At 46.0% G+C, this 26207-nt stretch overlaps 1 protein-coding gene across 3 annotated transcripts in view; it reads left to right on the forward strand.

Moving 5' to 3' along the window:
* The first annotated feature begins 8062 nt into the window (after positions 1-8062).
* The window catches only part of GLIS1 (GLIS family zinc finger 1), a 177679-nt gene continuing 159534 nt past the window's right edge, over positions 8063-26207 (forward strand). For 2 of the 3 annotated variants that reach the window (XM_048946033.1, XM_048946034.1), the window contains exons 1-2: positions 8083-8177; positions 8531-8889. In XM_048946033.1, coding sequence (XP_048801990.1) covers positions 8682-8889 — 208 coding nt within the window. In that variant the 5' untranslated portion in view covers positions 8083-8177; positions 8531-8681. Of the gene's footprint in view, positions 8178-8530; positions 8890-26207 lie in introns of all 3 variants that reach the window. The other variant, XM_048946035.1, reaches the window with a different exon arrangement.

The raw sequence follows: 26207 nt of genomic DNA on the forward strand, positions 1-26207 counted from the left end.
GTGCTGAGGTGTAGCTGCAGTACTTTTATCTCAAGGAAATCACAGTAAGGTAAACTAAATGGTCTAAATTCAGTAAGACGAGGGGAAAGAATGTTTGGATCTTCCTTCTTCTGTTCTCTGCAGTGCTGTTGGTCCTGTGAATTTTTGCTGTAGAATCGAAGATTTGAAGATGACCAGGATGTCATTACAGTGGTGTGGTGAAACAGCTGGCTCACAGAGCAGCTGTGCACTAATAATTGCTTACCAGGGGCCAGTAAGGCTTAGGAAGAGAGGAAAAGCCCAAATCTAGTGTGAGACCTGTGTATTAGTTTCCCATTACGAAGGCATTTAATTTTCTCAGCAGACACAAACTGTATGTGTTAGCTTGATAGTAGTTGTTATAATTAGGTTGTTCTTTTTGCAGAGGTTGCTTTCAGCAAATGCCAGGAGGTGATGGACAGCCTTTCATTATTTTTTTAAGGTTAGACACAGTCTTTTAATGTTTTCCCACGCTTAACTTCTACCACAGATTTGACTGTTATGTCAAAGCCCCTTGCCTGCCTGCTTTATTAAGTAATTTGCTCTTTTGCTGCTATTACGATGTGCACCTGGCGTTGAAGTGATGCTTTAGCTCAGGTGTTAACTGTTGATCCAAATACTTTGGTTAAAAGTTTCAGATAAATTTTCCATACATTGAAGCAGGTGCAGAATGTTGGTTTTTGTTTTTTTTTTTATTGCCCTGGTATTTTGTGCAACACTCTCAACTATAAGCTTCAAGTTGTAATTAACAGTGTTACGGCTGTCAGCAGGAGGGTTAAAATGCAGACTTCTTTTTGTTGCCAAAGTGCTTGAGGTCTGTCCTCCTTGTGTTGCAGCAGAGATTTGCACACGACATCTGCTAATGTGCTTTTCATTTGTGGAATTCTCAGTGTTTGACAAAAGAGCTTTCGAAAGCTGATTGCTTTGTAGTCTCTTTAAAAGCTACAACTCTTAAGGAGTTGTGGTGCTTTTTCTTTTTAAGTGAATCTTTAATAGCATCTTGTGATTGTGAGTGTACAGGAGTGCATGTTGAGTGCCCTCTGAAGGTGCAGTAACTGACTTACAGAACTCAAACAGGGGTAACACCACATTTTAGTTCAGTGTTTGGGAATAATGTTGTTCATTTGGCAAGCTGTCTTGGTGTTTCATCTCTTACACTCGTAGATACTACTTAATGTAAAAATAATCACTGTGAGACTTCTGTGAGCTACAGGGAGTCTTTTGGGTTCATCTCTACGTTCTGGGTAATGAGGAAAAAAATTATAAGGTTTTTTTTTTTTTTTTTTTTTTACAGTTTGTTTCTCTGTAACTGCAGTTAAACCTGTTCCCTCAGGCCTCATAATGCTTCTCATCTGTTTAATCATCTCTAAGCTGAGCTGCACCTTCTTTCTGGGTTGCATATTGCAGGCGCAAGTGAAACTGATAGCATTTGGTTTGATTGCTCTTCTGGCAGCCTTGTGAACTACCTGCCTTTCCCTGCAGATTCGCTAATAGTCAAGAACATCTGAAATTATCTTCATCACAGCTGCAGAGAGGTGGGCAGTATTGTTCAGATCTGCTTGTCTGTTGTAATTGAGTAATAGAATGCTACAAATTGGAGACTTTAATTCTTAAGCAGCCCCTCACAGACCTGATCAAAACCCAGTCCTGCTTTCTTTTCTGAGACATAACAGAAAACGGGGAGTGCACAAACGCAGTGATCCCACTCCTTGAAACTGCTGTATGCCCCCTATCTGACAGAACTGTGCAGGACTTGCTCTCTCAACACACTTTGTTTGGAGGACTGCCTTGATGCCAATTGCTGCTCGGGGCCTGGATGCACCCTTCAGATGAAGTGGTTGTAATTCTGTTGCTGCTTACATTGAACAGAGGCTGTATTGTACGTACTGCTCCTGGTGTCTTCAGGCCCAAAGCAGCCCTCTTCCCACCTACTGGGAAACATTTTTGGCTCTTTGATTGAGGCAGCAGATGTATTCAGCTGCAACTGTGGCAGCATCAGCCTCTTGCACGTGATAAACAGCAGCAAATTGATCAGCAAATCATGCAGCCTTGACTGCACGCTCACCAGACTTCCCCAGCTTCTGAAATTGGCCATGTGCTCTTCCTGGGGACGGCTTGATGCTTTCAGTGTGTGAGGAAGAGAATCCTGCTGTAAGCAGGGTGCCCTGGGAGCACCGTCAGCTTAGGAGATGCTGTTTGTTGTGTGCAGTTCCCTTTCCTCAGGGCAAATGCTGGCAGCCTGTAGGGCTTTGCATGTTCAGGCAGGCTGTTCTGGTGGTTGTGTGACTTCATCTGCTCACAACAAACACGGTCCAGTTGCTCCTATTTCCTCCTTTCTACAAAGGTGTGATGGAAAGATGAGGGTCTGAGCAGAATCATCACAAATGCTGCAGGTTGAGGATGCCCCCCAGTACCTGTGTATATTCCTCCCCTGTGGGCTGATATTTTACATCAGCACTGGCGTTCACATATTTGTTACATGGACTAAATGTGCTCAGGTGCTGTGAATGTACCTGGAGTGTGCTCTGTCAAGAGAGGTAGAAGGATGTTCCAACATCAGAATATTGCTCCCCCTTGCTGCTGCTGTGGGATTGTAGGGATTTGCATCTGGTGGCAGACCAGCTTCAGACAAACCTACAGTATAAATAAGCTGTGCAGCTCCCTCGTGTCTGAGAGAACGGGCTGTGAGAGAGGGAATAAAACCTGCGCTGTGCTCTGATTCCAGGAAACAAAAAATGAATTGGGAAAGACCTCACCTTTCTGCCTTTGCAAAAAAATAAAACAAAAACTAACCCTCAGGACTACAGCAGAGCTAGTCAGACAGGAGCTAGTCTCTGAAGTGTACCATGAGATAAAAAACAAACTCAAGGGGGAACGGTTCCCTGGGTGGCCTGCTGGATATATATACTAACTGATTCTTCTGATAGGTGGTGATGGGATAGGAGTTCTCTCTTTATTTTTTTAATTTTAATCTCTGTGAAGTGTAAATCAGTTTCAGTGGTAGGATGAATTACAGAGAAAGCTGTGGCCTGAACAGCATGTGTACATGTTTGTGCAGTCATCAAAGGAGCTAAGTGCTGAGTGAATAGTGAGCCCTGCTCCCTCCCCTGCCCAAAAAAACGCACCAGCTTTGCCTTTTGCTTCTTGAATAATTGCTTTTTGTATGTGAAATGGTTTGTCCTTTATCACAGAGGCACAGTGCAGCACTTCTGCTCTCGGTCACTGTCTGTGAGATGCCCACGCTTCATCTGAGGCACCGAGGGTTGAGTTTAACAGATGGAGGTGGACACGAACTCTACTACTAAATAACCTGGAGTGTGAGGTGGTGGTGGAGGGAAGCAGCCATTGGCACGAGCTATGCTCTGAAACTGAAGGGATGCTTTTAGCTTGTGGAGCCCTGTTGTGCAGTGGGGCTTAGTCTCACCCACCCTGCGTCACCTTAGACGACGATAACAGAGTCTTTGCAAATCAGTAGGCTGCAGGAGTGGTGGACACCACAAACGCCCTGGAGAAAACAAATAATTCTGTATTCTGTGCAGGGTTTGGCTGTGTGCAGTAAACATATTTGATGTGTGGTCCGGACGCATTGCCAGTAAAGAAAAGTCAGAAGTGACTAGCTGCCCATTCAGCAATCTCTATCTTCAGTGCATTGAATATATGGATCCCCAGGCAAAACGACAAAGCGACTGTGGGGCCACGTTCTGAGCCAGTGCTATAATTCACTGACAGGAGGCGTGAACTGAAGTTGTACCAGTAATTCTTGTTCTGGCATGTCCTAACTGCTGAGGATTGGATTTGGATTTTACGAGCTGAACGTTCTCAAGTTGTGCTGGCCTGTTTGCCTGCTTGTTTAGGACCTGAATTTATTTCATTGCCCGTGTTCCCTACGCATAATGTGAGAGATTAATCTATTTATGGGCTGATGCAGAGGAATAATACCAATGGATGCTTGGGCCAGCTAATTGCAGGAGTAAACAACAATGTCTTGAATGGAAGCTAACTGAACCCTTATCCAGAAGTGTATGTTTTTGGGTTTTTTTCCTCTTTTTCTAGAAATTCTCTAGAATGATCTGCCAGTTAACTGGGAAGGCAGGAAGCAGGGAAAGGTCTGTAGCGTTATGGTGGCTTTTGGAGATGCTGATCAATTCTTGTAGACTCTGCAAGACAGAGGTGGGCTCTAGCTCACTGTATGACTTTCCCAAATATGCTAGCTATTTAAATGAGACTTCTTTTTTAAAAGATGAGTTGCACTGATCCCAGGAACATCTTCTAACTACCAGAGCTATAAACAAATCTGTAAGTTATGAGGCAACAGCTGAGTACATCACTACGTACTGTGTGGTCAGTTTGACCCTGCTGTCTTAATTTAAGAGGTCACTTTAAAACCACTATAAAGAAAGGCTTTGTGCTGCCTTAAAGGGATATGGGCAATCTCTAAGAAACGGGCATACTTGCAGAGACAATCCCCTTGGCTCAGTTTTTGTTTGGCTGTTTTTTTTACTATCTGTGGTGCAGTAAATTAAAACAAAAACAAGTCTGGACTTGGCATGCCTTTGTAAATAAAACGCTGTGTGTGAATCGACAGCTTGTTTGCAACCGGTTTATTTATAACAAAGTTTTTTATTTTTCCCACTAGAGAGGTTGTTTTGCTGTATATTAACAGATCGCCTATGGTTGCCGAAGCAGTTGGACAAAAGGCCTCACAATTTCAGTTGCGTCCCTTTGAAAGAAAACAAGCAAAACATTTAATTTTGTTCCCTGTTGGAGTAGAAGCAGGGATTGCAGCACGTGAACTAGAGATTGATACTTCAACTCACGTTGTTTGCACTGCACGGCTCACCTTACATGCAACTGTTCTGCTTCATTCCTGTCCTACCGCAGAAGAACTACTCAGGGAGCCGGAGTTCTCAGCTTCTTGGTGTTTCTTCTTTCTGCAGCATGGCCTTCTGTGCGTGCTCAGGGCAGTAATGCTGACTATACTGTGGTGGTGCCCAGTTTCTGTGGCTAATACAGTCCACTAGCTGCTTTGGGTGTGAGTGCCTTGTTTTTGGCACCTGGTGATGGGCAGCATGAGGGCAGGAAGCTGTCTCATGGCTGCTTGGTGTTTCAGGTCAGCATGCTGGCTGTGGTCTGGCTTTTTCTTGGTTCACGTGAGCTAAGACTTCAGTCCAGTTGGGGTTAGAGTTAGCTTTCTCTTTTCTCAGCCACCAAGTAGAAGTGAGTGGGCAGATGGGCAATTCTTGTTATTTATCACTTCTATCCTATTCATAACCTAGAGAGGAAATTCAGGCTAGCAGTTGTATTCCCTGGAAAGTTTTAGTCCGAATTGCAATTTTATATCTGACTAAAAATGAAACAAATCCTGGGGACAAGCTTCAGAGGCCAAGGATGCCCCTGGAAGGTCTGCTTCAGTGATGGAGACTCATTAAGAAAGGGAAGAGGCAACTGGCATAGCTGTGATCTCTTGATAAGCTATGATCCATTACCACAGTCCTCAGCAATGAGGAATGAGAAACAAGGCTAAATATAGAGCAATCACCCGTGTCATTCTATTAAGAGGGAGGGTATTGATGTCATGGGGAACAGGCCAGCGACAGATTTTTCACAAGGGCACGGAGGGGAGACACCCCTCTAGCTCATGGATGTCGTTGACAACACGGAGTGAATCAGTATTTGCTGCAGAGCTCGTGCATTCAGCTAAGTCATGGTGACCCAGGGCAGAAAGCAGTCTGAGCAGTGACTGCACTTGTTTGGCCTTTGTTCCAGAACCAGAACGCATGAAGCATCCTCCGATTCAGTTGGGGAAGAGAGGGAACTGCTTAACTCTTTCACAGGCACAGCGATTCAAGAGGCACTTGTTCTTTCCAGCCACATCTGTGGCATGTTGGAGGAGCCAACTCGTTGCTTTGGAAGCACTTTGGACATCCCACCTCTGCAGGGCACAGCTGGCTCTGAGGCAGGGTGTGCAGCCACCCCCTGCTTTGCCTACTCGGGCCCAGGGATGGGCAGCCCTAGCTGGATGCCTGGATACAGCTGGGAATTTATTTATTTTTAATTCCCCTTGAGAGCTGAGCAAGTAGTGGTGTGGGAGATCGTTTGAGTGCACAGGGCATCGTTTGCTGCTGTGCTTCATAGAATTGCACCTTCATAGAATTGTACCTGCAGCTTGAGCTACAGCACCTACATCTCCACGAGATAGCCCGCAGTGTAATCAGCTGGCTGTGAGGGCCTTGGTGCGAGGTGCTGCCGAAGCCGGGAGCTGCGCTGTGCTTTGCCCCCAGCCCCTCCTCACCACCTACGGGGAAAAAAGTCTTTTCGCCCGGGTTATTGCTGAGCCAGTGGCGGCACCTGCCGGCGTTCTGCAGGATGTTCAGGAGGAGGGTGAGAGCCAGAACCTGCACTTCGGAGCCGGGTGAGCGTGGCCTGAGGTAAGAAACCCAGAATTAGGCAGGTTAATGAGGTCAGAAGTGTTAAGTGATGTTCCTTTTCATGCTTTCCAAGAAAGAAAATCCTTCTAGGAAGTGATACAATATCTCTAGTGCTACCTGTTTTCTAGGAAAGACTCTAGACAGTGCATATTGATGTGGCTGATTTGCACAAGCTGAAGCTGTGCTCAGGACCCAGCCAGACTCTAGGTTTTGCTTTGCTGGAAGCAGTGGATTACCCTGGTTACACTGCGTTCTGGAACAATATTTCCCTCAATAAATTTTATTGCCTCTTCACATGTAATTGAGGCTCAGGCAGTTAAACTGCAGTGTATTTCTGTCTTACACAATTATTGTTTCTGGTAGCATTGCCAGGTGACGTGAGCATTTCCAAACTGAAGAAGAGCTGTTCCATATTGAGGGCCTTATGGACAGATGGGACAGAGATGGATTAAAGGTGAGCAGAGAACTTGGATGCAGAGCTGCTCTCTGTAGAGGGATAATGTAGGCTGAAAGTTTTACTTTGTTCACAGGACATAGCTGCTGAAATTCAGTGTTCGTGTTGGCTGGTTGCTACTTTTGCTTCCTGTAGAGGTGGGAATTTTTCCCTTTTCATAATGTTGTGTTCTTACAAATGTATCCTGAGAACATTAAGCAGCTTTCAACTAAATTTGACAGAGAGCTGGTAAGTTTGGCAATTGCAGGAAAAAAAACAACAAACCCTATGGGGAAAGGCTGGCATGTTCTTCATTTGGTAGAACTCAGGGCTTCTGTGCAGAGCAGGAAAGGGGAGAGAGACTGTCTATGGAATGTCGCTGGTACTGCTGCTCTCGGAACGGCGTGTTCTTCTCTACGTCTCATGTCTGCTGGGGAAGGCTGCCTCCCTCACACCGAATGTACAACATTCAAAGCATCCGCCAAAAAAAAAATCAGGGCTTCTTCTCCCGACCATTCCTTTTACTCTAGGGGCTAGTGTGTGTTATTAAGGTAGTAGACAAAACTGAGTGGTGTGTACTGTGGGTATCTGTGTTCTAAGTGCAGGGTGCTCCTTAGGAAGGGCACGGCGTGCTGCCACCTCCATAGCTGCCCTCGTGCTACGTGTTCTGAGCCATCCTGTAAGGCTGTGAGCAGGAAAGGTTTCCAACCTGCTGCCCATTCCTCCCCCAGCAGCAGGGTTTGAACACCCTGAGCCAGTACTGGGCCGGTGCACCTCGGAGCAAAGCTGCGCATCGTGGCTCAGCCTGCGCTTCTTTGGAACGAGGCCCAAGCTCCTAAAGCTCGTTAGATTGCTTCCAGACCTGAGCCGGGCCCCGAGGAGCCAGGACGAATGTCACCGCTCAGTGCGGCGTGCCCAGAGCCGGGCTGGAAGGTGATGCGGCACGGACGTACCTCGCTCCTCCCGCCGCCCGGGCGCTGCTCCTCGGCGACGCGCCGGAGCCCGCGGGAGTGCCGGAGCCGGCGCGGGGTGCGCGGCCCCGCTCCTCTCCGCCGGCCCGGGCCCGCGGGCGGACCCCGCTCCTCCGCTGTCAAAGCCCCGAGGGGCGGCCCCGGCGGCACAGCCCTCCCCCTGCCCGCCCCGACCGGCCGAGCGAAGGGCCGGCCCCGCCGCCGCGCCGGGCTAATGGCCCGGGCCGCCTTCCTTCGGGCGGCCGGCGGGGCGGCGCGGCTGAGCCCGTAAGCCCATGAGCCCGGCGCGGCGGCGGCAGGACGGGGCCGGGGGGCGGCCCCTCCCAGGTAGGAGCGCGGGGCGGCGCCCCCTCGTGCCGGTTCCCCCCCGGCGCGAGCGCACGCGCCGCGTTGCCGGGGCGGACGCCGTTCGGGTGCCCCGCGGCGGCTTCGGGAAGCCGGACGGCGTTGTCCGGGGACGGAGGGGGAGCGAACGCTCCGTGACGCGCGGCTCCTCCGCTTCTGCTCCTCCGAGCGGCGCGTGAGCGGCTGGGCGCGAGGCGGGGGCTGCGGCTCGCGCGGGGCCGGCTCGCGCCCCGGGTAACGGTACTGAGCGGGCGTCGGCGGCGCGCGGGGCCGGGGCAGCGCCGAGGGAACGGAGCGGTTGACAGCGCGTGTGTGTGTGTGCCCGCCCGCTGCAGGACCGGAGCGGCCGGACGCGCACCGCGAGCCCGCGGCGGGGTGGAAAGGCAGCGGCAGTGCTTCGAGGTCACCAATAAATGCCGGAGAGCGCCTCGGAAGGAGCCGCGAGGGATTCGTCCCGGCGCCGCTAAAGCTCTCCCGTATCCTCCGATGTCCTTTGAAGTAACGGGCGGCGACGGCGGCGAGCGCCCGGAGCCGCGGCGCGGCCCCGCTGAGATGTCCGCGCCTCTGCTGGACTTCGGCCCCAAGCGGCCCAGCATCTTCGAGCGGGTCCCGGCGCTGCCCCGGGCTCAGGAGCTGCGGTGCGGCCGCGGCGCCAAGGACTGCGTGCAGCAGCAGCGGCTGCAGAGCGGGAGGGGTGAGTGAGCAGCGCGCGGCACCGCGAGCACCGCCAGCACCGCCACACGGCCCGGCCGCGCCCCGCTCCTGCTCGGCGGCCTCGCCGCGGTTGCTTGGATTTGTAGTTTGCGTTGCAAGGAGGTGTTGCGAGCGCCGGGTTCTGGCGGAGGATCCTCAGAGCGCGGATTCCCGGTGCCCGCCCGGCACGGCAGGCGCTGCTGCTTGGCGATGCGCGGCGCTGCTCCGCGCGTGGGAAAGCGGCGCTGGGAGAAGTTAGGAATTGCCCGCTAAAGGCTTCTGACCTTTAGAGCCGGCTCCTGTTCGTTGAGCTCGAATTTGTTAATCGAGATTTACTTTTAAAGCAAGCCCTCTGAGGAGTGGCTGAGGGTTAGGAGGAAATTCAGGCATTCCTTCACGCTACGAAGCTGCTTACAGAGACATATGTGCACCTAAAGTTATTAACACTGAGGCGGTGTTTTCTGTGGCGTTGAGGTAATTCTTGTTTTTGTCCTCCTGTCCCACTCTTCGTTTCAGAGGTGTCCGTGCTGTTACCTGCCGGGTTAAGGCAGTTGTCACCAGCATTTTTTCAGTGGAACCTTTTATTTCCATTCCTCTGAAAGCTGCAGCAGGCTGTGCACCCTGGGATGAGTGCAGTCTCCTTTGTGAGCTTGTTATCGGGGGTGATGGAACCCCGAATTGTGTTAACGAGCACCTCGGTCTGCACCAGCCCTGTCCTGCAGGCTGTGGGATTTGTGTTTGTTCATCTCCACTGAATACAGAGCGGAGCAGCAGGTTATAAATCACCTTTTCCTTATTTTGTTTGTTTGTTCGCACTGCAATTCTCCCTTTTTCATTAAAAAAAAAAAAAAAAAGGTTTGTTACTGTTTGGCAAGGATGAAATGGGGGACTGTTACACAGAACAGGGTTTGGAGGAAGAGATATGGAAGGAAGGAGGATTTGCAGTGTGAAGGGGCAGCTCAAAGCTCTGGTGCTGCTGTGCTGCTGCCACCAGTAGAAAGAAGTCAGGAGATGTGCAGGATCCTTTGGGTGCCAGAAGTAAGGCTGTGGCTGCTTACCCATTGCCTGGCTGAGCTGTCCTCCCCAGACGGACTGTGGAATCATTTTGGTGCTTTGTTTATTTGTTTGTTTTCTTCTGAGCTACTGACTCCTCTTTTTGTTCTTCTTGTGGCTGCTGCACGTCGAGGGGGGATGAAAAAAAATATAATTTCCACTCACTCGGAACCTCAGTGGGACTGATGGAGGCGGGCACTGGGAGAGCGATGCAAATTTGTCTTTCCTGTCTGATCAATTCCCCCTTTTTTGTCCCTGGGGAAAAAAGAAAAAAAAAAAAGCCCTTATGTTTTGTTGCTGGTTTTTCTTTAATTCATTTTCTGTCCAGGGTGTTACCTTGTGGTTGCCTTGGCATATGGGTGGCTTGACTCATGGGAGTAAGTAGGAGGTATCCGTGAACAGGATTGGGCTCACTTACTGAGCGTGACGATGTGATGGATAACGTTGGATTTTTCCAAAGACGACTGCGCTGTTTGTTTGGCCTTTTTTTTTCCCTCTCCTTCTCAGAAGATATTTTAAGGGGAAGCTATAAAGTTTTAGGCTAAATGCTGATCCCAAACGTGTGGGCTGTGCAGCTCCTTCTGAGCTGTACTGTATGAGCAAGTGCCTTCGTATCACTTGGGCATTTTGTAGCTCTCGCACCGAACGCTGAGAGCTGCTGGCCCCTGCTCAGCACCCCGTGCTTCTGAGCCAAGTGTGCAGCAGTCAGTGCCACCCAATAGCTAAACTCACTCAGTTACTCACCGTGATCTAACTGTAAAGTCAGAGCTGTGTGTATCCAAAGGGAACTGTGCTGCCGACAGAAGGGCCGCTCATCTTCCAAGGAGTGCTGTGAGCTGTCTCCTGCCACCAGAGAAAATAAAGAGGAAGAGCGAGGATAGCTGTATGTGGATGTCGTATAACAAGATACTGCTGAGGAGTGAGAACGAGGGAAGCATTTGAATTTATCCCAGTAAAGGTTCTGAGGAGGAAGCTGATGACAGCTTGATTTCAGACCATCACACTGTGCATCTCCTGCTCTCCAGCCCCAGTACCGCGTGCCCACTAATTCCTCCTGCAGTCTGGGTTAGATTACAGCGTGTGCCTCCTGCTTTTCCTTTATCCACAGCTGAAGGCTGCAAGCAGGGAAAGGACCCTCTTTTTGTGGGAGCAAAAGCCATTCTTATAGTTGCCTATAATTATTTTTTTTTCCTAAACGTGCCTTTAATATTTTTTTTCTTTCATTTTCAAAAAGAAATGAATCGAAATGGTACACTGCCATATGAATAACGTGAGCAGCTTTGAAGTAATCACAGTGGGGAAAAAGCATCCTGCTGTTGTAGTGTCTCTTTAGTGTGAACTCCATTGCTTTGCACAGTTTAGGAGAGAGCCTGCAAAGCGCTTCTGTGCCTGAGCAAGTCCTCTTCCACGAGCAGCCAGAGAAGAACTTGAGGGAATGGTGGTGTGGATTCCTTCTGGGAATCAGATCATTTGGTTCTGAGCTTTGTAGGATTGAGCTGTTGTTTGATTACCACAGATATCAGTGGTTTGGAACTGTGCTTCGTATTTTGTTCTGTTTGGGAGCTGTTTATTTTAAACACCAGTTTTCAGCCGGCCTCCCCCTTCTGGTGTGATTGGCTGCGATGCACACCGGGCTCTTCTTGGTCCTCCATCCCTGTGTGTTATGAGGCATAGCGTTTGCACCCAGGCAGTGCATCTCAGAGGAGTTGTGGTCTGCTCAGCACCAAGTGATTGTACCAGAAGGTATGAAGTGTATTTTATAGTGTTGTTTTTTTTTCCCCGTGGTTCTGGTGTTGTTTTGTTGAATCTGGGACATTACCGTTCTGAAAGTAACAAAGAACAAAGCAATTATTGTCAATAGGAAAGAAACTTTTTGCAAAGAACTTTTGGTGACAAAGGAGCAATCTATAAAGATGTCAGATCTCTCATTTTCTCTTAATGACATTGATTATGGTTGTTACCAGGAAACACTTCTCCTTTTCATTCTTTTCCAGCTTCGTTCCGTGTATCCAATTCATGACTCAGTAGAAATGACGAGATTTACCCTGTTAGTTGTGCCACTGGGAAATGAGCCAAATGGCCCAGGCCTTTGCAGTAATCACTTCAGATATTAACTTTCAGCAGGCAAAACAATAAGCTGTTCGAATTGCAGTAGCTCGATGTTTCCTTGTTGGGAGTATTCATTATTCAGGCAAGGAGAAAGCTTTCTTTTCTTTTTTAAGCGCAGTTGCTTTTGGCAAGCGTACAGCCAATGTATTTGAAATGTATTAATTCTGTTCTGCTTTTGAAAAGGTGAGTTGAAATTTGTCATTTCAACCTCCTGTGACTGTTCCCCTGGTTAGCAGGACAGTCCTCGCCTCAGCAGCAGCTCAGGCTGTTTGGGTCTTAAGCAGAAGAACATGTTTGGGGTCTGTGAGTTAGGAGGTGCGCTGCCTGCTCCTCAGCCCGATGCTGCTTGTGTTCCTTCTTGTCTGTGTTCACCTGGGTTATCCCACTGAAGTAAATGGGGCTGCCTGGTGCCCTTGGAGGCTGGGCTAATGGGAGCTGGGGAGCGGGCTGACCAGTGTGAGGATCTCTAAACTTCCCATGTTTTACACAGAGCTGTAGCAATATGGTTTTTTTCTTTTTGCTGCAGTTCACTTACAAGCCTGCTTGTTGTGTTATGCCTTCGAATTCTCCTCTACAGAAGTGAATGTTGAGCTTTATTCGGATTGAGCTTGCAGTTGCACGTTTCCTTTTTATTTTAATTCATGAAGTGTGGTCTTTTCTTAATTCCCCTGTTTCGCAGGGTGAGAAAGGGCAGGAAGTCAGGTTGGAGAATGCATGCATAAAGTCATTTGGGATAACTCGTGTCTGTCCCCTCCTCTGTTAAAGTGGCCAAAACGCTTCTCATGTTGAATAGGAAAATAACTTCTGGTCACTCACTGCTGGTGGAAGTTCTTCCAGTGATTTGTGTTACAAAATCAGTCACTGAATTGAAAGTGACCCTTTCATGGATTTCAATGAAGAGGGATTTAGCTGTACCTGGTAATTAAAATCTTTGCCATCTGGGGATTGCTAGTGAATATTTACTGAACACAAACCAGATGATCTAACGATAGACTTGTCATATAAAGCCATTCGGTGCTTGGAAAGAGGAAGACAGTAATTGTTGTATCTATCTTAGTATTACATGGAATTAGCAAATAATGCCAGATTACAGGAAATGAGTCCAGTCTGTGGAAGAGATTTTGTAACTTCTGGAGTTTTTCTTGAAACAGAAGTAAATAAGAGATTAGTTGGGTTTAAAGTGCTGTATGAACTCATGGAATGAAAACGCTGTTATTACATACTCTGCTCAAAGGGATAAGAAGAAAAAGATCTTTTCCTTCTTCTATAGTAAGAAAAAGCTTTGAGCCTCAGTCTTGCAAATACTTACATGTGTGCGTTGCGTTGTTCCTGTCAGTAATTTCATCAGCTGCAGATGCTGGGAACTCCGAGCGTTCTGAATAACGCACTCAGTGCTATCTGAACAATTCGTGGTGTGCTGGAGCTCATCCCTGAAAGCACGTGAGCTGTCGAAGCGCGCACTGAAGGCTTTCAGTGGATTTGAAGGTACGTTCTGGAGGCGCTGGGAGATCCTGTGCAGTAAAGCTGCTAAATGTAAAGTGAGCGCCTTCTGGGAGATGGCACTTCCTTATGGCAACAAAGTTGTATTTCACTGAGTTCAGTGCGCAGAGATGCTCAGTACGTTGAGGAGGAGGGACAGCGTTACACGAGATGATTCAAATCACCAGGAGTCTTGCCACGAGCTTCAGCTGGGTCAGGGCTTCAACCGTAATATTACAGAAGTCCTTTATCCTGTGTATGGGGTAAAGCTTGTAGAACAAATAACTAGCTTGTATTAAATCCATCTGTAAGCCACAAAGGAGAATAACGTGTGGACTGTGTACAGAGAGAGATTGGGATTTACTGGGACTATAATTTTCTTTATTGCCCTTTTTCCAGCCGTGCAAACCTCTGCTGTGCAGTGATTTTAGAGCGGTTGGAGACCTTGGTGGCAGGGTAGCTGGGGAGGGAATATAGATGTAAACTGCTCCATTTCGTACTGCAGGTTTCTGTCATTGTGTGTCAACGGGTTTGAACAAGGCGTGCAATCTAACAATTATTTCAAAGTGCTTGAGAACTGCTTTTAATAGAGAGTGTTGTTTTTCTTTGCTTTTTTTTTTTCTTCTCAGCCACCACACGTTGTTTCCCAGCACACTGATGCAACTCAAAGAATACAGGGTTCCAAAGCAAGGGCAGTGCTTGCTGTGGTACGGCGTAATCCGGCCCTGCAAATGTGCAAACAATAGCAAAAGTACGTGTTTCTGAATATGGCACAGCTGTTATCTCCTCCCGAGAGCAAGGAGCGTTACAGTGACATAGACAGAACGACCAGTTAAAACCACTCACGCTGTTTTATTGCGTTTAAATGGGGCATGTAAAAAAGCAAGGGCCAGTTCTTCCATTCAGATAAGTATCAGTTCAGGCCACCGCTGTACTGCCTTTCTGTGCAGGCTTCGAAGAATAGAGGCAAAGAATTCCCCCTCCTCTTGCCCTGCTGGCACCGCGCTGTGGGATCTCGGTCGGAACCTGAAGCTTTCTGTTCTCAGACCTGTGCTTTGCTGCTAACCTGCAACAAGGGCTATTTTTTTTTTTTTTTTGTAATTACGCTCATTAGTTTTGATGTATGAAATGATTGCTAGTAATTAAAACTTTTTGTAGAGAGTGGACTGCTTGGAAAATAGAAGAAACGTTTCCAGAGCTGCAGTAGAAATAGGTGCGAATTGTGAAGTTGTGTGTTTTAGGTTATTCTCAGGTTTTGCTCATTTAGGATTTACAAGGGTGACCTCAGTCAAATCGTCCCTCTCCTTCCCCCAGCTTCTCTTTTCTCAAACCAGTTGCATTAGTTCTGACTTTTCCACCATTATGGCTGAATGTAGATGTGAGTATTTTGCACGGTGGGTTGGTAAGAAGCACTGTAATTGAATCTACCTGATCACATTTATTCTAGGGGTTAAACAAATACAAAGCATCTTGAACTGCATGTAATTCTGGCATTTACGTGTGCGATAAGAGGAGGGCTTTGTGAGTGCTGTAGAGTTGTCAGTCTTTTAGAATGAGAGGAAAGCAAATACATTCTTATGTGGGTTTTGTGTTTTTTGTGTTGTTTTTTTTTCTTCTTCATATTTTGCCAGAAGGAAAAATGACACGAAGGCGACATCACCAAATACTGTAAAACTAACTTTTTCATACAGATCCCCATTGTTGTTTTAAGTGCTTAAGGGGCTGCCTGTTTGGTTTATTTTGGAACTTGCTGAACTATATGAAGTGTTTCTCCAGGGGCCTGGTATTTTAATACCTTGTAGAAGGTTGTATAACAGTAGATGATGTATTTTGCCTGCCTTCCTATGCTGTAAATAAATTACATGTGCTGGCTTGGGAGAGAGTATCTGAGGTGTAAATCAAAGACTAATATAAGAGGGAAAAAGAATTAAGTGATGTTTTGTGGTTGATTAGTTTTATTTCTAAGACACAAGAACGATATTACCTTAGCATGAGGAGCTTTCTGAGAAGAGGTGGGGGCTCTAGGATTATTTAAAATAAGTGCTCTGATTCATTGCTTTCTCACAGTGTGCTGTGCTTAAGTCACTTGAATGCTCAAGTCAACAATCCTCTGGGCAAAGAAAGATAATATAATTTTAAGCATATCGTAAAATTGAAATTTGATAGCTTCCAGTCTATAATCCTATCTAAGACTTGGTTGTAATAAAAGGAAAATACAGATGCTTGTGTCGGGTTTGGAGCGTAGTCTTTTGTGAGTTTAAAGAATCGTAAATGTGCTTCAAACAAGCAACAAAGTATTTTATTAAGATGAATGTTTTGCTAAAGACTACGTGCTTAATGCAATCCCCATTCCTTCATAATAAGTTTAAATATTAATTCTTTGGAATGCTAGATGCCTAAAGCTAGACAGAAATGCTGTGCAGTTTCAGATATCTAGGAGTGGGCTTGTGAAACAGGATATTTAACTGGGAGAGATGAGTAGCACATTGCAGAGTTATTAGGGCAGAACAACAACACAAGAGGATGGCTTAAAAAAAGTTATGTTTTCTGCTCGTGAGGCTTAAGTACCTTAGACTTGTTTGTTTGAAATACAAGAGTAGATTTGCTACGTATGTAGGCTCTAGATTGCCTTTTTTGTTATTATTTTGCTTAAGTTCTTCTTACTCGACTGCCCTTCTTCGAAGCAGCTGGCTTTGATTTAACCTGAATCCTTCACTGAGAGCAAATGATCAGTCTCTTACGACGACTGCATGTTGTGCTCTTTGCTGGAGCATCTCCGTAGTGGTGATTGCCTAAGAGGGAAAACGTAAGAGGCCCGGGAAGGCATTTGAGGAAAGCAGCAGTTTGCGTTCAGAAGAACTCATTTCACCCCAAAACGGATCTCTTGACTTCTTGTTCCTTATGTAAGTCCTGTCTACCTCCCAGCTCCCATCTGTGCTGGGCAGAGAAGGGAGAATTAAAGTGAAAACAGATAGAAAAAGGCGATTTCTGTTTTATTCCCCACTATTTTCCAGAAAGGATTTAGCGTGAAGTTTCATAACTCCTGCTTTGCTCTGCTGCTTCTGCTGCAATTGCAGTGAGCTGTGGCACTGACGTTGGGAGGAGGTGAGAACTGAATGTTTTTGAAAATCCATGCTCTTTTCAGGCACGGAAGAGAAAGTCCAAGTGCTAAATGTGCTCCCAGAGGGGGAAGTGCAAGCAGGAGCAGCCCAGTAGCTCAGATGCCAAGGTCAGGCAGTCAGCACAGTACATTCATATTTAATTCTCCTTCCTGTTCAGGACCTCATATAGATCTAAAGTTGGTGTGATCTGCTCTCTTTCATGAAGCAGGAAAAGAACTGGTGAAGGCAGAGAGAGAACAAAGATTGTGCCAGCAGCTGACATGGCCAAGAATGTAAATATTTGGGATGGGGAGAGTTAGGCTGCTTGGACTCTTCTCTAAATTGTGTCATTTACTTGTATTGTTTTGGGGCAAGTTGGTTTATTATTCAGGACATTTCTTCATCAAGAATGTAATGGAATACAGAGTGGAGAAATACAAGCTAGTTCTGGCTCCAGAAATGGTACAGTTGTTTCGGCACAGCAGCAGGGTCAGCTTAATTGCCTGTGCTGGGTGTCAGACTTTGTTGGTTCACCTGCAGCGGTCAGGTGATGTGGCTGTGCTCCATTTCAGATCTGGTCTGGTGTTCTCTGCTGTGCTGCAGTACGTGGTTGTATCAGCCTGGGGTGGCATTTACTTGAGCATAACTGCGCGTCCTTTACGTGGTGTGCATGTGGGCCAGATCTCTTCTTGCTGCCTGCAGCATGTGCTGCTTGCCCTTATTGGTAAGTCTGCTTTGGTTTGAGGAGTGAAGCATGTGGAATGCCTGCTTGTTATCTTTGGGAGAGTAAGGTTTTTAACCGAACGTTTTAGTAGGGCTTCTTGCTGCTTGGCATCTGCTTTACGCCACCAGTTGCAGGAGAGCTACCAAAGAGCAAATTCTTCCATTTATTTTAGTACCTGAAATGCTGAGGTGAAGGAAAGGAGGTTCCATCCACACCTATGTTAAGGACTCTATGTTACAAATAAGCTGTTGGGAGGAAAATCTTCCCCCTGGTCTGCTGGAAGAAGAGACCTTTGGGTTGTATGCCAGAAGAGGAGAAAATTCTGGCAGTGGTTGAGGAGGCAGGGAGCGCCTATGGGCCTTGATGTGCAGGAAGCTGCTACAGGGAGCTCATCCCTCCAGCTGAACAGGCTTTGTGCACAGCTATCACAGACTGTCTCTCAGGACTTGAAAAGGCAATGCTACATAATTCTTCTTTTCTCGATCTCTGATTGCTGTAATGTTCAGTTTCCTTAAGGTCCTCGGAGCTGGTTTACATTCAGCTGAAGCTGAGTTGGCCTGATTCTGCTAGCCTTAGACCTGAAACAACACCATTTTAATCCAAGAGCAGATAAAAAGAGGGGAGCTGTGGGGAGGGCTAAGGCACAAGATTTGTCTTTTAGGCATGGACTCAGTACACTTGGCAAGAGAAAAAATATCTCAGGTTTTTCATTTGAGGAGTTTTACTTGTTTTGTTTTATTTTTCCTTTTGCCAACTCATCACAGATTGGCTTGTATTCTTTTTCTTTGAGTTCTTGAGCTCTTCTCTAAGGTTTGTTGACCTGTATTTTCACAGGAGTAAAGCTGCAGGCTGTGTGTGCATAGTTCTTTTTGTCGAAACAAGGATGCTGCATTTCAGTATCTCTGAATGAGTATGCAGGAAATTTAAGAGATGTTTACCCTGAGAGCCCACTTGCTCTTTCTCCACCCTCGAAAACTTACTCATTCTCCTGGCCTCCTGACCTCTGTCTTTGACTTTGTGCAGGTTTTCTGATGGCTTATTTTATATCTGTATAAAGGGACGTAACTTATTTGAATGGTGGGCTAAACACGTGGAAATATGGCAACTGATGTAAATAGCTTTTGGTCTGCTGAACGTGTAAATATTCAAAATCAGTGAGGGTGATTTGGCTTGCTTTTACTGGAAGTATTCGTATGAGATCTCCTCTCTCTTTCTGCATCCTGTCAGAAGCTGTTAGGCAGAAATTACTGGCAGGAATCCTCAGACCGCTTTGTCAAAGTTCGTTTTTATGCCTGTTTGCTTATAAGTTTGCCACTTCCACAAATTCTTGTACAAGTGTGTATATTTTGCTACATTAGTCATAGAAAGCAGATATGAAGGGGGCCAAAAGCTAGAAAGTGAGAGCAGACCATTGGAATGTCTGATCATGAATTGTGTTTTGAGACCTAATGCATGATGGCCTTGGCTACAAATGCAGCTTATTTGGCAAGTTTGGGTTAAAACCGTAGCATTTTGCAGAGGCTTGATGCTTCAGTGGTGTCTAGGTTAACTTTCTTAAAATGGGACTAACCTGCTTTCGGGAAGTTTTCTTGCCAAGAGTCAGTGTTAATGTGAACAATAGTGTCTTTATTAGCTGCTGCAGAAGTTGCTGGGAGACATGAAAATTAAGAATGGTAAACACTAGAGGTGATAAAGATGCTTTATGCATGGGATGGATGTTGCAGCAGCAGGCAGTCTGAGGTGGCAGGAAGACAGTTTCAGTGCCTAGAGATAATATGTGAGTTGAGAGGAAACTGTGAAAAATAGTCTCATCTTGTAACCAACTGGAATTTAGGCAAAAAGAAATTGTTGTACTGACTGCCACTAGAGAAAGCTATCCAAGGCTTGGATATGGATTCGAGCGTGAAGGCTCTTGACTATAGAGTTTGCTGAGCAACCCAGATTTAAAATACAAGCTAGATGTTAATTCTAAGGACCATCTAAACTTGGAGTCCACTGATTTATAGGTCAGGGTTCTGCTTGGTGTGCATGGTGATCACGCCAGCCTTGTTCTGCTGCTATGGAAGACAATGTTGTTACTGTATTCTTTCCAAACCTGAGTGTGGCAGTAGGTTTTCCACATTGGTACTAAATGCTTTGTGAAATGCACGTGGGATTCAGTGCCTTCTGTCTCTTCAGTGTTGGTTTATTCTTCCACAGGGCTGGACGCTAAGAAAAATGTTAGCTATGAGTCTGTTCACCTCTTGACGTGTGTTGCTGAGCAGACCACAAGATGTTCGTAACTGGAAATTTGAAAGACAGGCTGAATGGAAATCCTACCATGGGATGTAAGTCTGGGTGCCCTGCTGTCCTTTCTGTGACATTCATTCCTGCTCTGAACAGTATGGGCACAGTAAAGAGTTACAAGGGAGCTGGAGGCTGCTGTTCTCTCTGACTTAGTGAACAAAGTTCAGACCTTCCCTTACTGGTGTTTCTGGATGCTTGTTTATCATGAAAACGCAGAGAAGGCATGCAGTGAAAAATAGGCTAAGTGAAGGACTGTATAAGAGCAGATGGGAGAGCCAGTGGTGGGACAGCTGGGCATGGAAAAGGATTGATTTTTATGTGCAGAGCAGTTGTGAAATGTTCTGTGGCATTTTGGGGACATGCCATTGCTAACTAACACACGATTGCCTGTTGGGAATAGAAAATGCCAGCCATTGTTCTGTAGAAGGAAATAGCCTTATTGATACTGAATTAGGCTCAGATTGAATTATTATTATTCATTCGTAGTACATCCTGTCTTCCAAATATAAAAACGAACTCTCCATACTGAAGTCCTCCAGCACTTTTAGTTGCTGGTCAGATCTACAGGCTCGTGTCCAGGTGGAGTTTGGGCTGTTTTGAACTGAATTGTGACAGAAACCTACATTAACAAGGTAGCCTTTCTGCTGCTTAAAAGAATCCTCATCAGGCTTGTTCCTGTGCTATAGTGAGGCTGGCAGAGGCAAATGTGGTGATGGCTTAGACTTAAGCTTATGGGAGACGTCTTGAATTGTCACATGCCATGCTGATAGAAAAGAAATAGCTCATAGAAAATAATATGTGCTCTGTTGAATCCTTTAAGAAGTGAATGATCTGTAGAAATTGAGATGCATACGAAACAACTATCAGTGACAGTATTTTGTACACAACTCTGAGTTTTGTTCCTGATGTTATCTAACAGTTTCTGCTGAAATCCTCACAAAAAATAGAGAACCCCTGCCAGGAAAATTTTGTCTGTTGATTCAGATTAAGGAAAAAATAAATAAAAATTAGGATGTGGCTATCATGCAACAGGGATTTCTTAAGCAAGGGTAAGGAAATAAGGAACTGGGTGATGGATATTTTCATACAAACACATGAGGCTATTCCTTGCAATGGAGGATATGAACAGTTTTTACAGATAGAATGCGTATGTCCTGGCAAGCAGTGACACTGAAAAGGATTGGGATGTCATAGGTATGGGAAAATATAGATCACCTCATAGCCCATTAGAAATATTATTAAAAAGCATAGGCAATTGGTATTACCTTTCTATAAAGCATTGCTTTGGCTGCAGGAAGAAAGGTTAATGATCATACTTTCTTAAATGGCCTTGAAAATCAGAGCTTTAGGGAAGAACTTGAAGGTAGTAACCCACATGTGGTACTGGTGGGTTAATGGCACAAGAGGCAATCTGGTCAGCTCTGGAGATGTACTAGAGTGGAAAAGTCAGTGGCACTTGAAGGATTGTTTGGGTGCAGATAAATGCAGAAAAAGACCAAAGCCAAAGATCAAACTAGAAGGAAGACCTTTGGTTTTGACTGCAAAGATATTAAACGTGGCACCTGGCTTAGCAAAGGGTGTAATAAATTCACTGGCACTTGGAAGTGTCTCAATTTGGATGTTCCTGTGGAAGAAACAGTCCATTTAAATCATGAACAGTGATAGAATCAGCAGTAAAACAAGCTGGACCATCCCATTGGCTTTCACTCGAAATCTGTAAAAGAACAGGTCTCGGGTCATCTCATGCTGCCAGGCTTCTCTTGCTTCACGTGCCTTCTGCATTGCACTCCTCATTGCATCGTGAAGTTGGGTTGTGTCCTCAGTCAGGGTTTCGTGAGGAAGAGCGGGGGCAGGCTGGGGAAGGAGCAGCATCACTGCACCGGAGTCGCATTGTCAGAAATCACAGTAAGGCGATCTCTGCTGCTTCCTACCAACCCACCCTTTCTTTCTTCCTCTTACGTCTCCCTTCAGCAAACAGCACCACTCCTTCTTGACTAGACGAGGCTCTATTCAGAGATGTTGTGATGGAACCAGTGGTCTCCTAGGACCTGGGCAGAGACCAACTCAAACCAAGTGCCATGTTTAAAACCTGGACATGTAGGAAAATGGTAACAGCTGTGTTCTTCCTCCTCTTAGCAAGCGCTGATGATTTCTGACATTAATGTCTTCCCTTTCTTTGCTTTCTGAAATGAAAACAAAGCCCTCCTCCCTAGCATAGCAATAGTGACATACTAACACGGTTATTACAGCAAACATTGTGGCCCTCTCTGGTCGCGATGTTTTCTTTCTGTGGGGAGACTGAAATACTAACTCACAAATAATGTCTTTAGAAGTCATATTAGTCACACATTTTTAAGACATTCCAAAATCATACCAACCTCCTTCTGAGCTTGTCTGTTGCTACCAATGATTCAAAGTTTTGAAAACTCTCCTTTAGTTTTGATTTACATTTTGGTCTTGGGCACTTGTTATTTCTGGCAAATGTCAGTTCAGTTTCATTAAAGAAAAATCTGTTTTACAGCCACGCGGCTCAGATCTGCTGCGCTTCTAATAATTGATGGCTGGTTTCCTTATTTCCTGCATTGTAGAAAAATAAGGACCTTGTTAGACCTAAACAAGCCTGCATAAAGTCACAGTGTGAAATATCAGGTTGGGGGTGAGCGGAGCAGCTGCGGGCAGGTTTTACAACTTTGGGCCACAGTTGATCGAAGCAGCCAAGGGAAACTGAGATATAGCCATGTGACTGAAATTCGGTTGAGTTCTTTGGCTCCCTGGCCTGAGATTTATATTTGTGACACCTTCCTCCTCTGTCAGAGCCCGGGCCAGACACAAGCCTGTGTCTGTATACGTACTTAAGGCTCTGCGCACCCTGTGGTGTGGCCGCCGTGCCCACTGCTTGCCATGCCACTGTGGGGCACGTCTATTTCCAATGCTGGCTGTCTTATTCCAGCAGCCCACAACAGGGTGAGTGTGTGCTTTGGAAGAAAACAGCTGCCGTGTGGTGGGGATGAAAAATCAAGAGCAAACACTTTCAGAATTTCTGCAAGTGGGCAAATTAATTTCAATCTCAACTGTCATCACAAGGGCCTTTTTAATTCCCTTTTCCTTTGGGTGGTATCTTTGATTTATATTTCTGAAAGAGGCAAGTGATCACCCTTTGGTGCCCATTAGGGCTCGTTCAATTCAGTTTCTTTATAAATTACAGAATCCTACCATTCTCTCAGTTGTTGTAGACAGGTTTCTTGGGTTTAGAGTTTAGGGGTTTTTTGGTTGTTTTTGTTTATTTATTTGTTTGGTTTAAGAGCTAGTGAAACTTAGCGATGCCTAAGTTAATTGAAAACAACCTGTAAGTCTAAATGAGGGCTTAATTACTATCATGTATTTTTCCACAGCGCAACAGCTGTTGCCTCCTACCATATTACCATTCCATAAGCCTGGTTGTAGAGATGGGATCCTACCTTAGGGATATATTAGGCTAAATGGCTCTTAGGAAGCCCAGCAGGGACATCTGAAAAATACCATAAAAGGTTTTTTTTCTTCTCCTTTTTTCTTTCCTTCTCATATACTTACAGAAGTCCTGTTCATTTTCTTTGAGAACTGGGTGGCCGTTTTCAGGCAAGACAAGAAGACAGCTATCTGATAAGCTTCCTAGGCCTTCCTCTGAGGGACTTCTCAGAGGATGTGCTGAAGAGTTTATAGAAACTGTAGAACCTCTGAAGAACCAGGCCTTGAAGTTTGGTCTAATAGCAATCTGATCCAGGGGGGGATTCAGGCACCTCACTCCCATTGACGTCAGTGGAAATTCAGTGCCTAAATACCTCTCTGGATCTGGCACTTAATATTCAGATGCTGAACGTTACATAGTTCTTGCTTTCTGTGGGTCTCCTCTTATGGCATCTTTTGTGAGTGGTGCAACAGTATTAATTTTGAATTCTTCCCATCATGAATTCCAGCACACGGTGCAGACAACTGCCTAGAAAGTTATGCTGTGTAATAATCTGTTCCAACACAAGCTGAAGCCTCCTAGGCAAGGAGTGAGGAGGGAGAGCGAGCGAGATCTGTTGCTCTTCTGTTAAAGGTCACAGAAGGACGGGGCCGACATTCAAGCGGTGAGACTTCATTGACGGGGGGAACTGCAGTAACATACTTGTTTGTTTGGGTGAAAGTCCAGGGAAAAGTGAGAGATCCTTTGTTGGCATCTCTCCCACTCCATACTGATCTTATCATGCTGCTTTAGTAGCAGTGCTCCTCTGGCTTCTTGCCAGGTGATACCGCTGGAGTCCGTCTGAGATGTGCAAGATAAAGGATCTCAGGGAATTACAAGTATTATGGTTTCCAATTATACAATCCTGATGAGCAGAGTCTTCTGACCTAGAAAACTCACTTGCTTTTAAAAATTCTATTATTGAAAGAAAAGGCAACTCAAGAGCTGGAAAGCAGAGCCTGATGTTTATAAGGGTCCTGAGAGCGGCCGTAATTAGCGCAGGTTTTTGAAAGAAACTTATTCCTCTGCCAGCGAAGAGCCTTGGTGTTTGGCCAGGTTGGATGTTGCTTGGGAGAACGCACTTGAGGACTGTGTCCATGCACAAATTCTGGGCCCAGCACTGAGCACATGAAGCATCCTCTCAACACAGAAGAGAAAATATTTTGCGTGTTTCCAGCATGTCCTGTGAGACACTCTGGAGATCTGAGTCATTACCCAGTGTTTGGGTCAGTTCTCAAAGTCTGTGAAGCTCCTTGCTCTCCAGATTTCACAACGCTTGCGAGGAAAATATCTGAGTTTCTTTCTCAGGGACTCTAGAGCTGCTCACAGTCTGATTTCCCTGGTTTTAGATAGACCCTGCAGAAGTCAATAGTACCTCAGGAGAATTAAACAGAGCCCTTAACAGAGCTAAATTGAGCGAGCCATCTTGCACATCAGTCAGCTCCAGGACACAGAAGTGCTGGGAGATGAACAGGAGCCCCAGCACAAGTAGCAGCCCCTGGGTTGGTAGGCACAGGGGTGTGGGAAGGACCACCACATGGCCCATCAGGGCCAGCTTGCTGCTTCTGCAGGCAGTTCTGTCCGAGTAGCATCTGTCCCAAACCTCCCACAAGCCACAATTGCTCCCTAACAGCCTATGACAAACTGAGATCATTAGTGGAAAATACCAAAAGCCACAAACTGCTGCACACAGAAGAGTGCAGGAGAGGTTGAGAACACTGACCATGGCCTGCAACTCTGGAAAGGCAGGGAGTTTCCTTACATGAAAATTCCCAAAAGACCCAAACATCGAACCAGATCTTTGGCTCAGTGCATTGTGCATGGGGAAGGCTGCACCACCGAGTGCCCCACGTTGGTTGGGTCCTTGGGCAGTCGGGGAGCTGGGGGCAAGCTGGCATTCCCCAGCCCAGGAGCAGCGGGGCTGCATGGGATCCTGGGCACGCGGCGACCATTGCTCCACGCGGCGCACAAGGCGAGGTGCTTTTCTTCTTTCTTTCTTTCTCTCCCCTTCTCTCCTTTAATAACTGAACCCAACCACTCCTCTGAGTTATGAGGGATTTTTACAGCGGAATTGCATGGTGGAGGGACCTGGTTTTCATTGTGCAGTCTGGGATATCGGTTTTAACCCAGAGGCAGTGATGTTATTTAACAGGTGCCTTAAAGGCATAGTGCTTATTTAATCACAGTCTCCATATCAACATTATGTAAATTGAAATTGCTTAGGTACGCAATTAATTGTGAATGCTTTAGACATTTTTAGAGGCATAAGACAATACCTGAAGTTCCATTTTAAGAATATCCAGGTCAAAGGACACACATGTTTTTATTTTCTTATTTGAGGTATAATGTGTTCAAGGCAGATTTATGGCACAACCTTTGTTTATTGACTTGTACTTTTCCACATGAAACTAATGGAACATGACAGATGATATTTATGAGGCATGTGTTCCTGATTAAATCATGTTAGACATTAAAACCTGATAAAAGAATGTATTTTAAGGGGTGGATTAATAGAAAAGGAGGCAGCATTGATTGGGGAGTTTACACGGAACAAGACACATTGGTCTTAGACCGAATATTTATAGGTGAGATATGTGGTTATAAAACTTTAGAAGCTGAACAGAGAGAGATTAATAAGCCTTTGCTCTTTGGAAAGTTTGAGTTTTGTTTTTTCTCCCTTTGTGAGCCACTGGCCACCTCGTATTTCTGGTCTTTCAAGCACATTTATTCAGTTCTGCCTAAGAACTTGTGACCCTTTATGGCCCGCTGCTTTTACCTTTGGATTACGTGCACTCTGTGTGCTGCAGGATTCCCAGTCAGCAGATTTGTGCAGGCAGCGTTTGACGCTGCAAAAAACCCGCTCTGGTACGTGCTCTGCATTCTGCTTATTTGGGGGCAAATGGAGTAAATCAGCATGAGTCAGGTGGAGCTGCTATTTCCACCTTGATACGTGGAGCTTTGCGCCGGGGTTTTCCTAAGAGGTTAGCAGGGAATCGCCCTGTGTAACATTTTGCATGTCAGGATTAGAGTATGCCGCAAAGTATTTCCTGTGGAGAGCAATTAGAGGATTTTGGTAAACGCTG

This window comes from Lagopus muta, chromosome 5 (assembly GCF_023343835.1).
Source record: "Lagopus muta isolate bLagMut1 chromosome 5, bLagMut1 primary, whole genome shotgun sequence".
Taxonomy (NCBI): Eukaryota; Metazoa; Chordata; class Aves; order Galliformes; family Phasianidae; genus Lagopus; species Lagopus muta.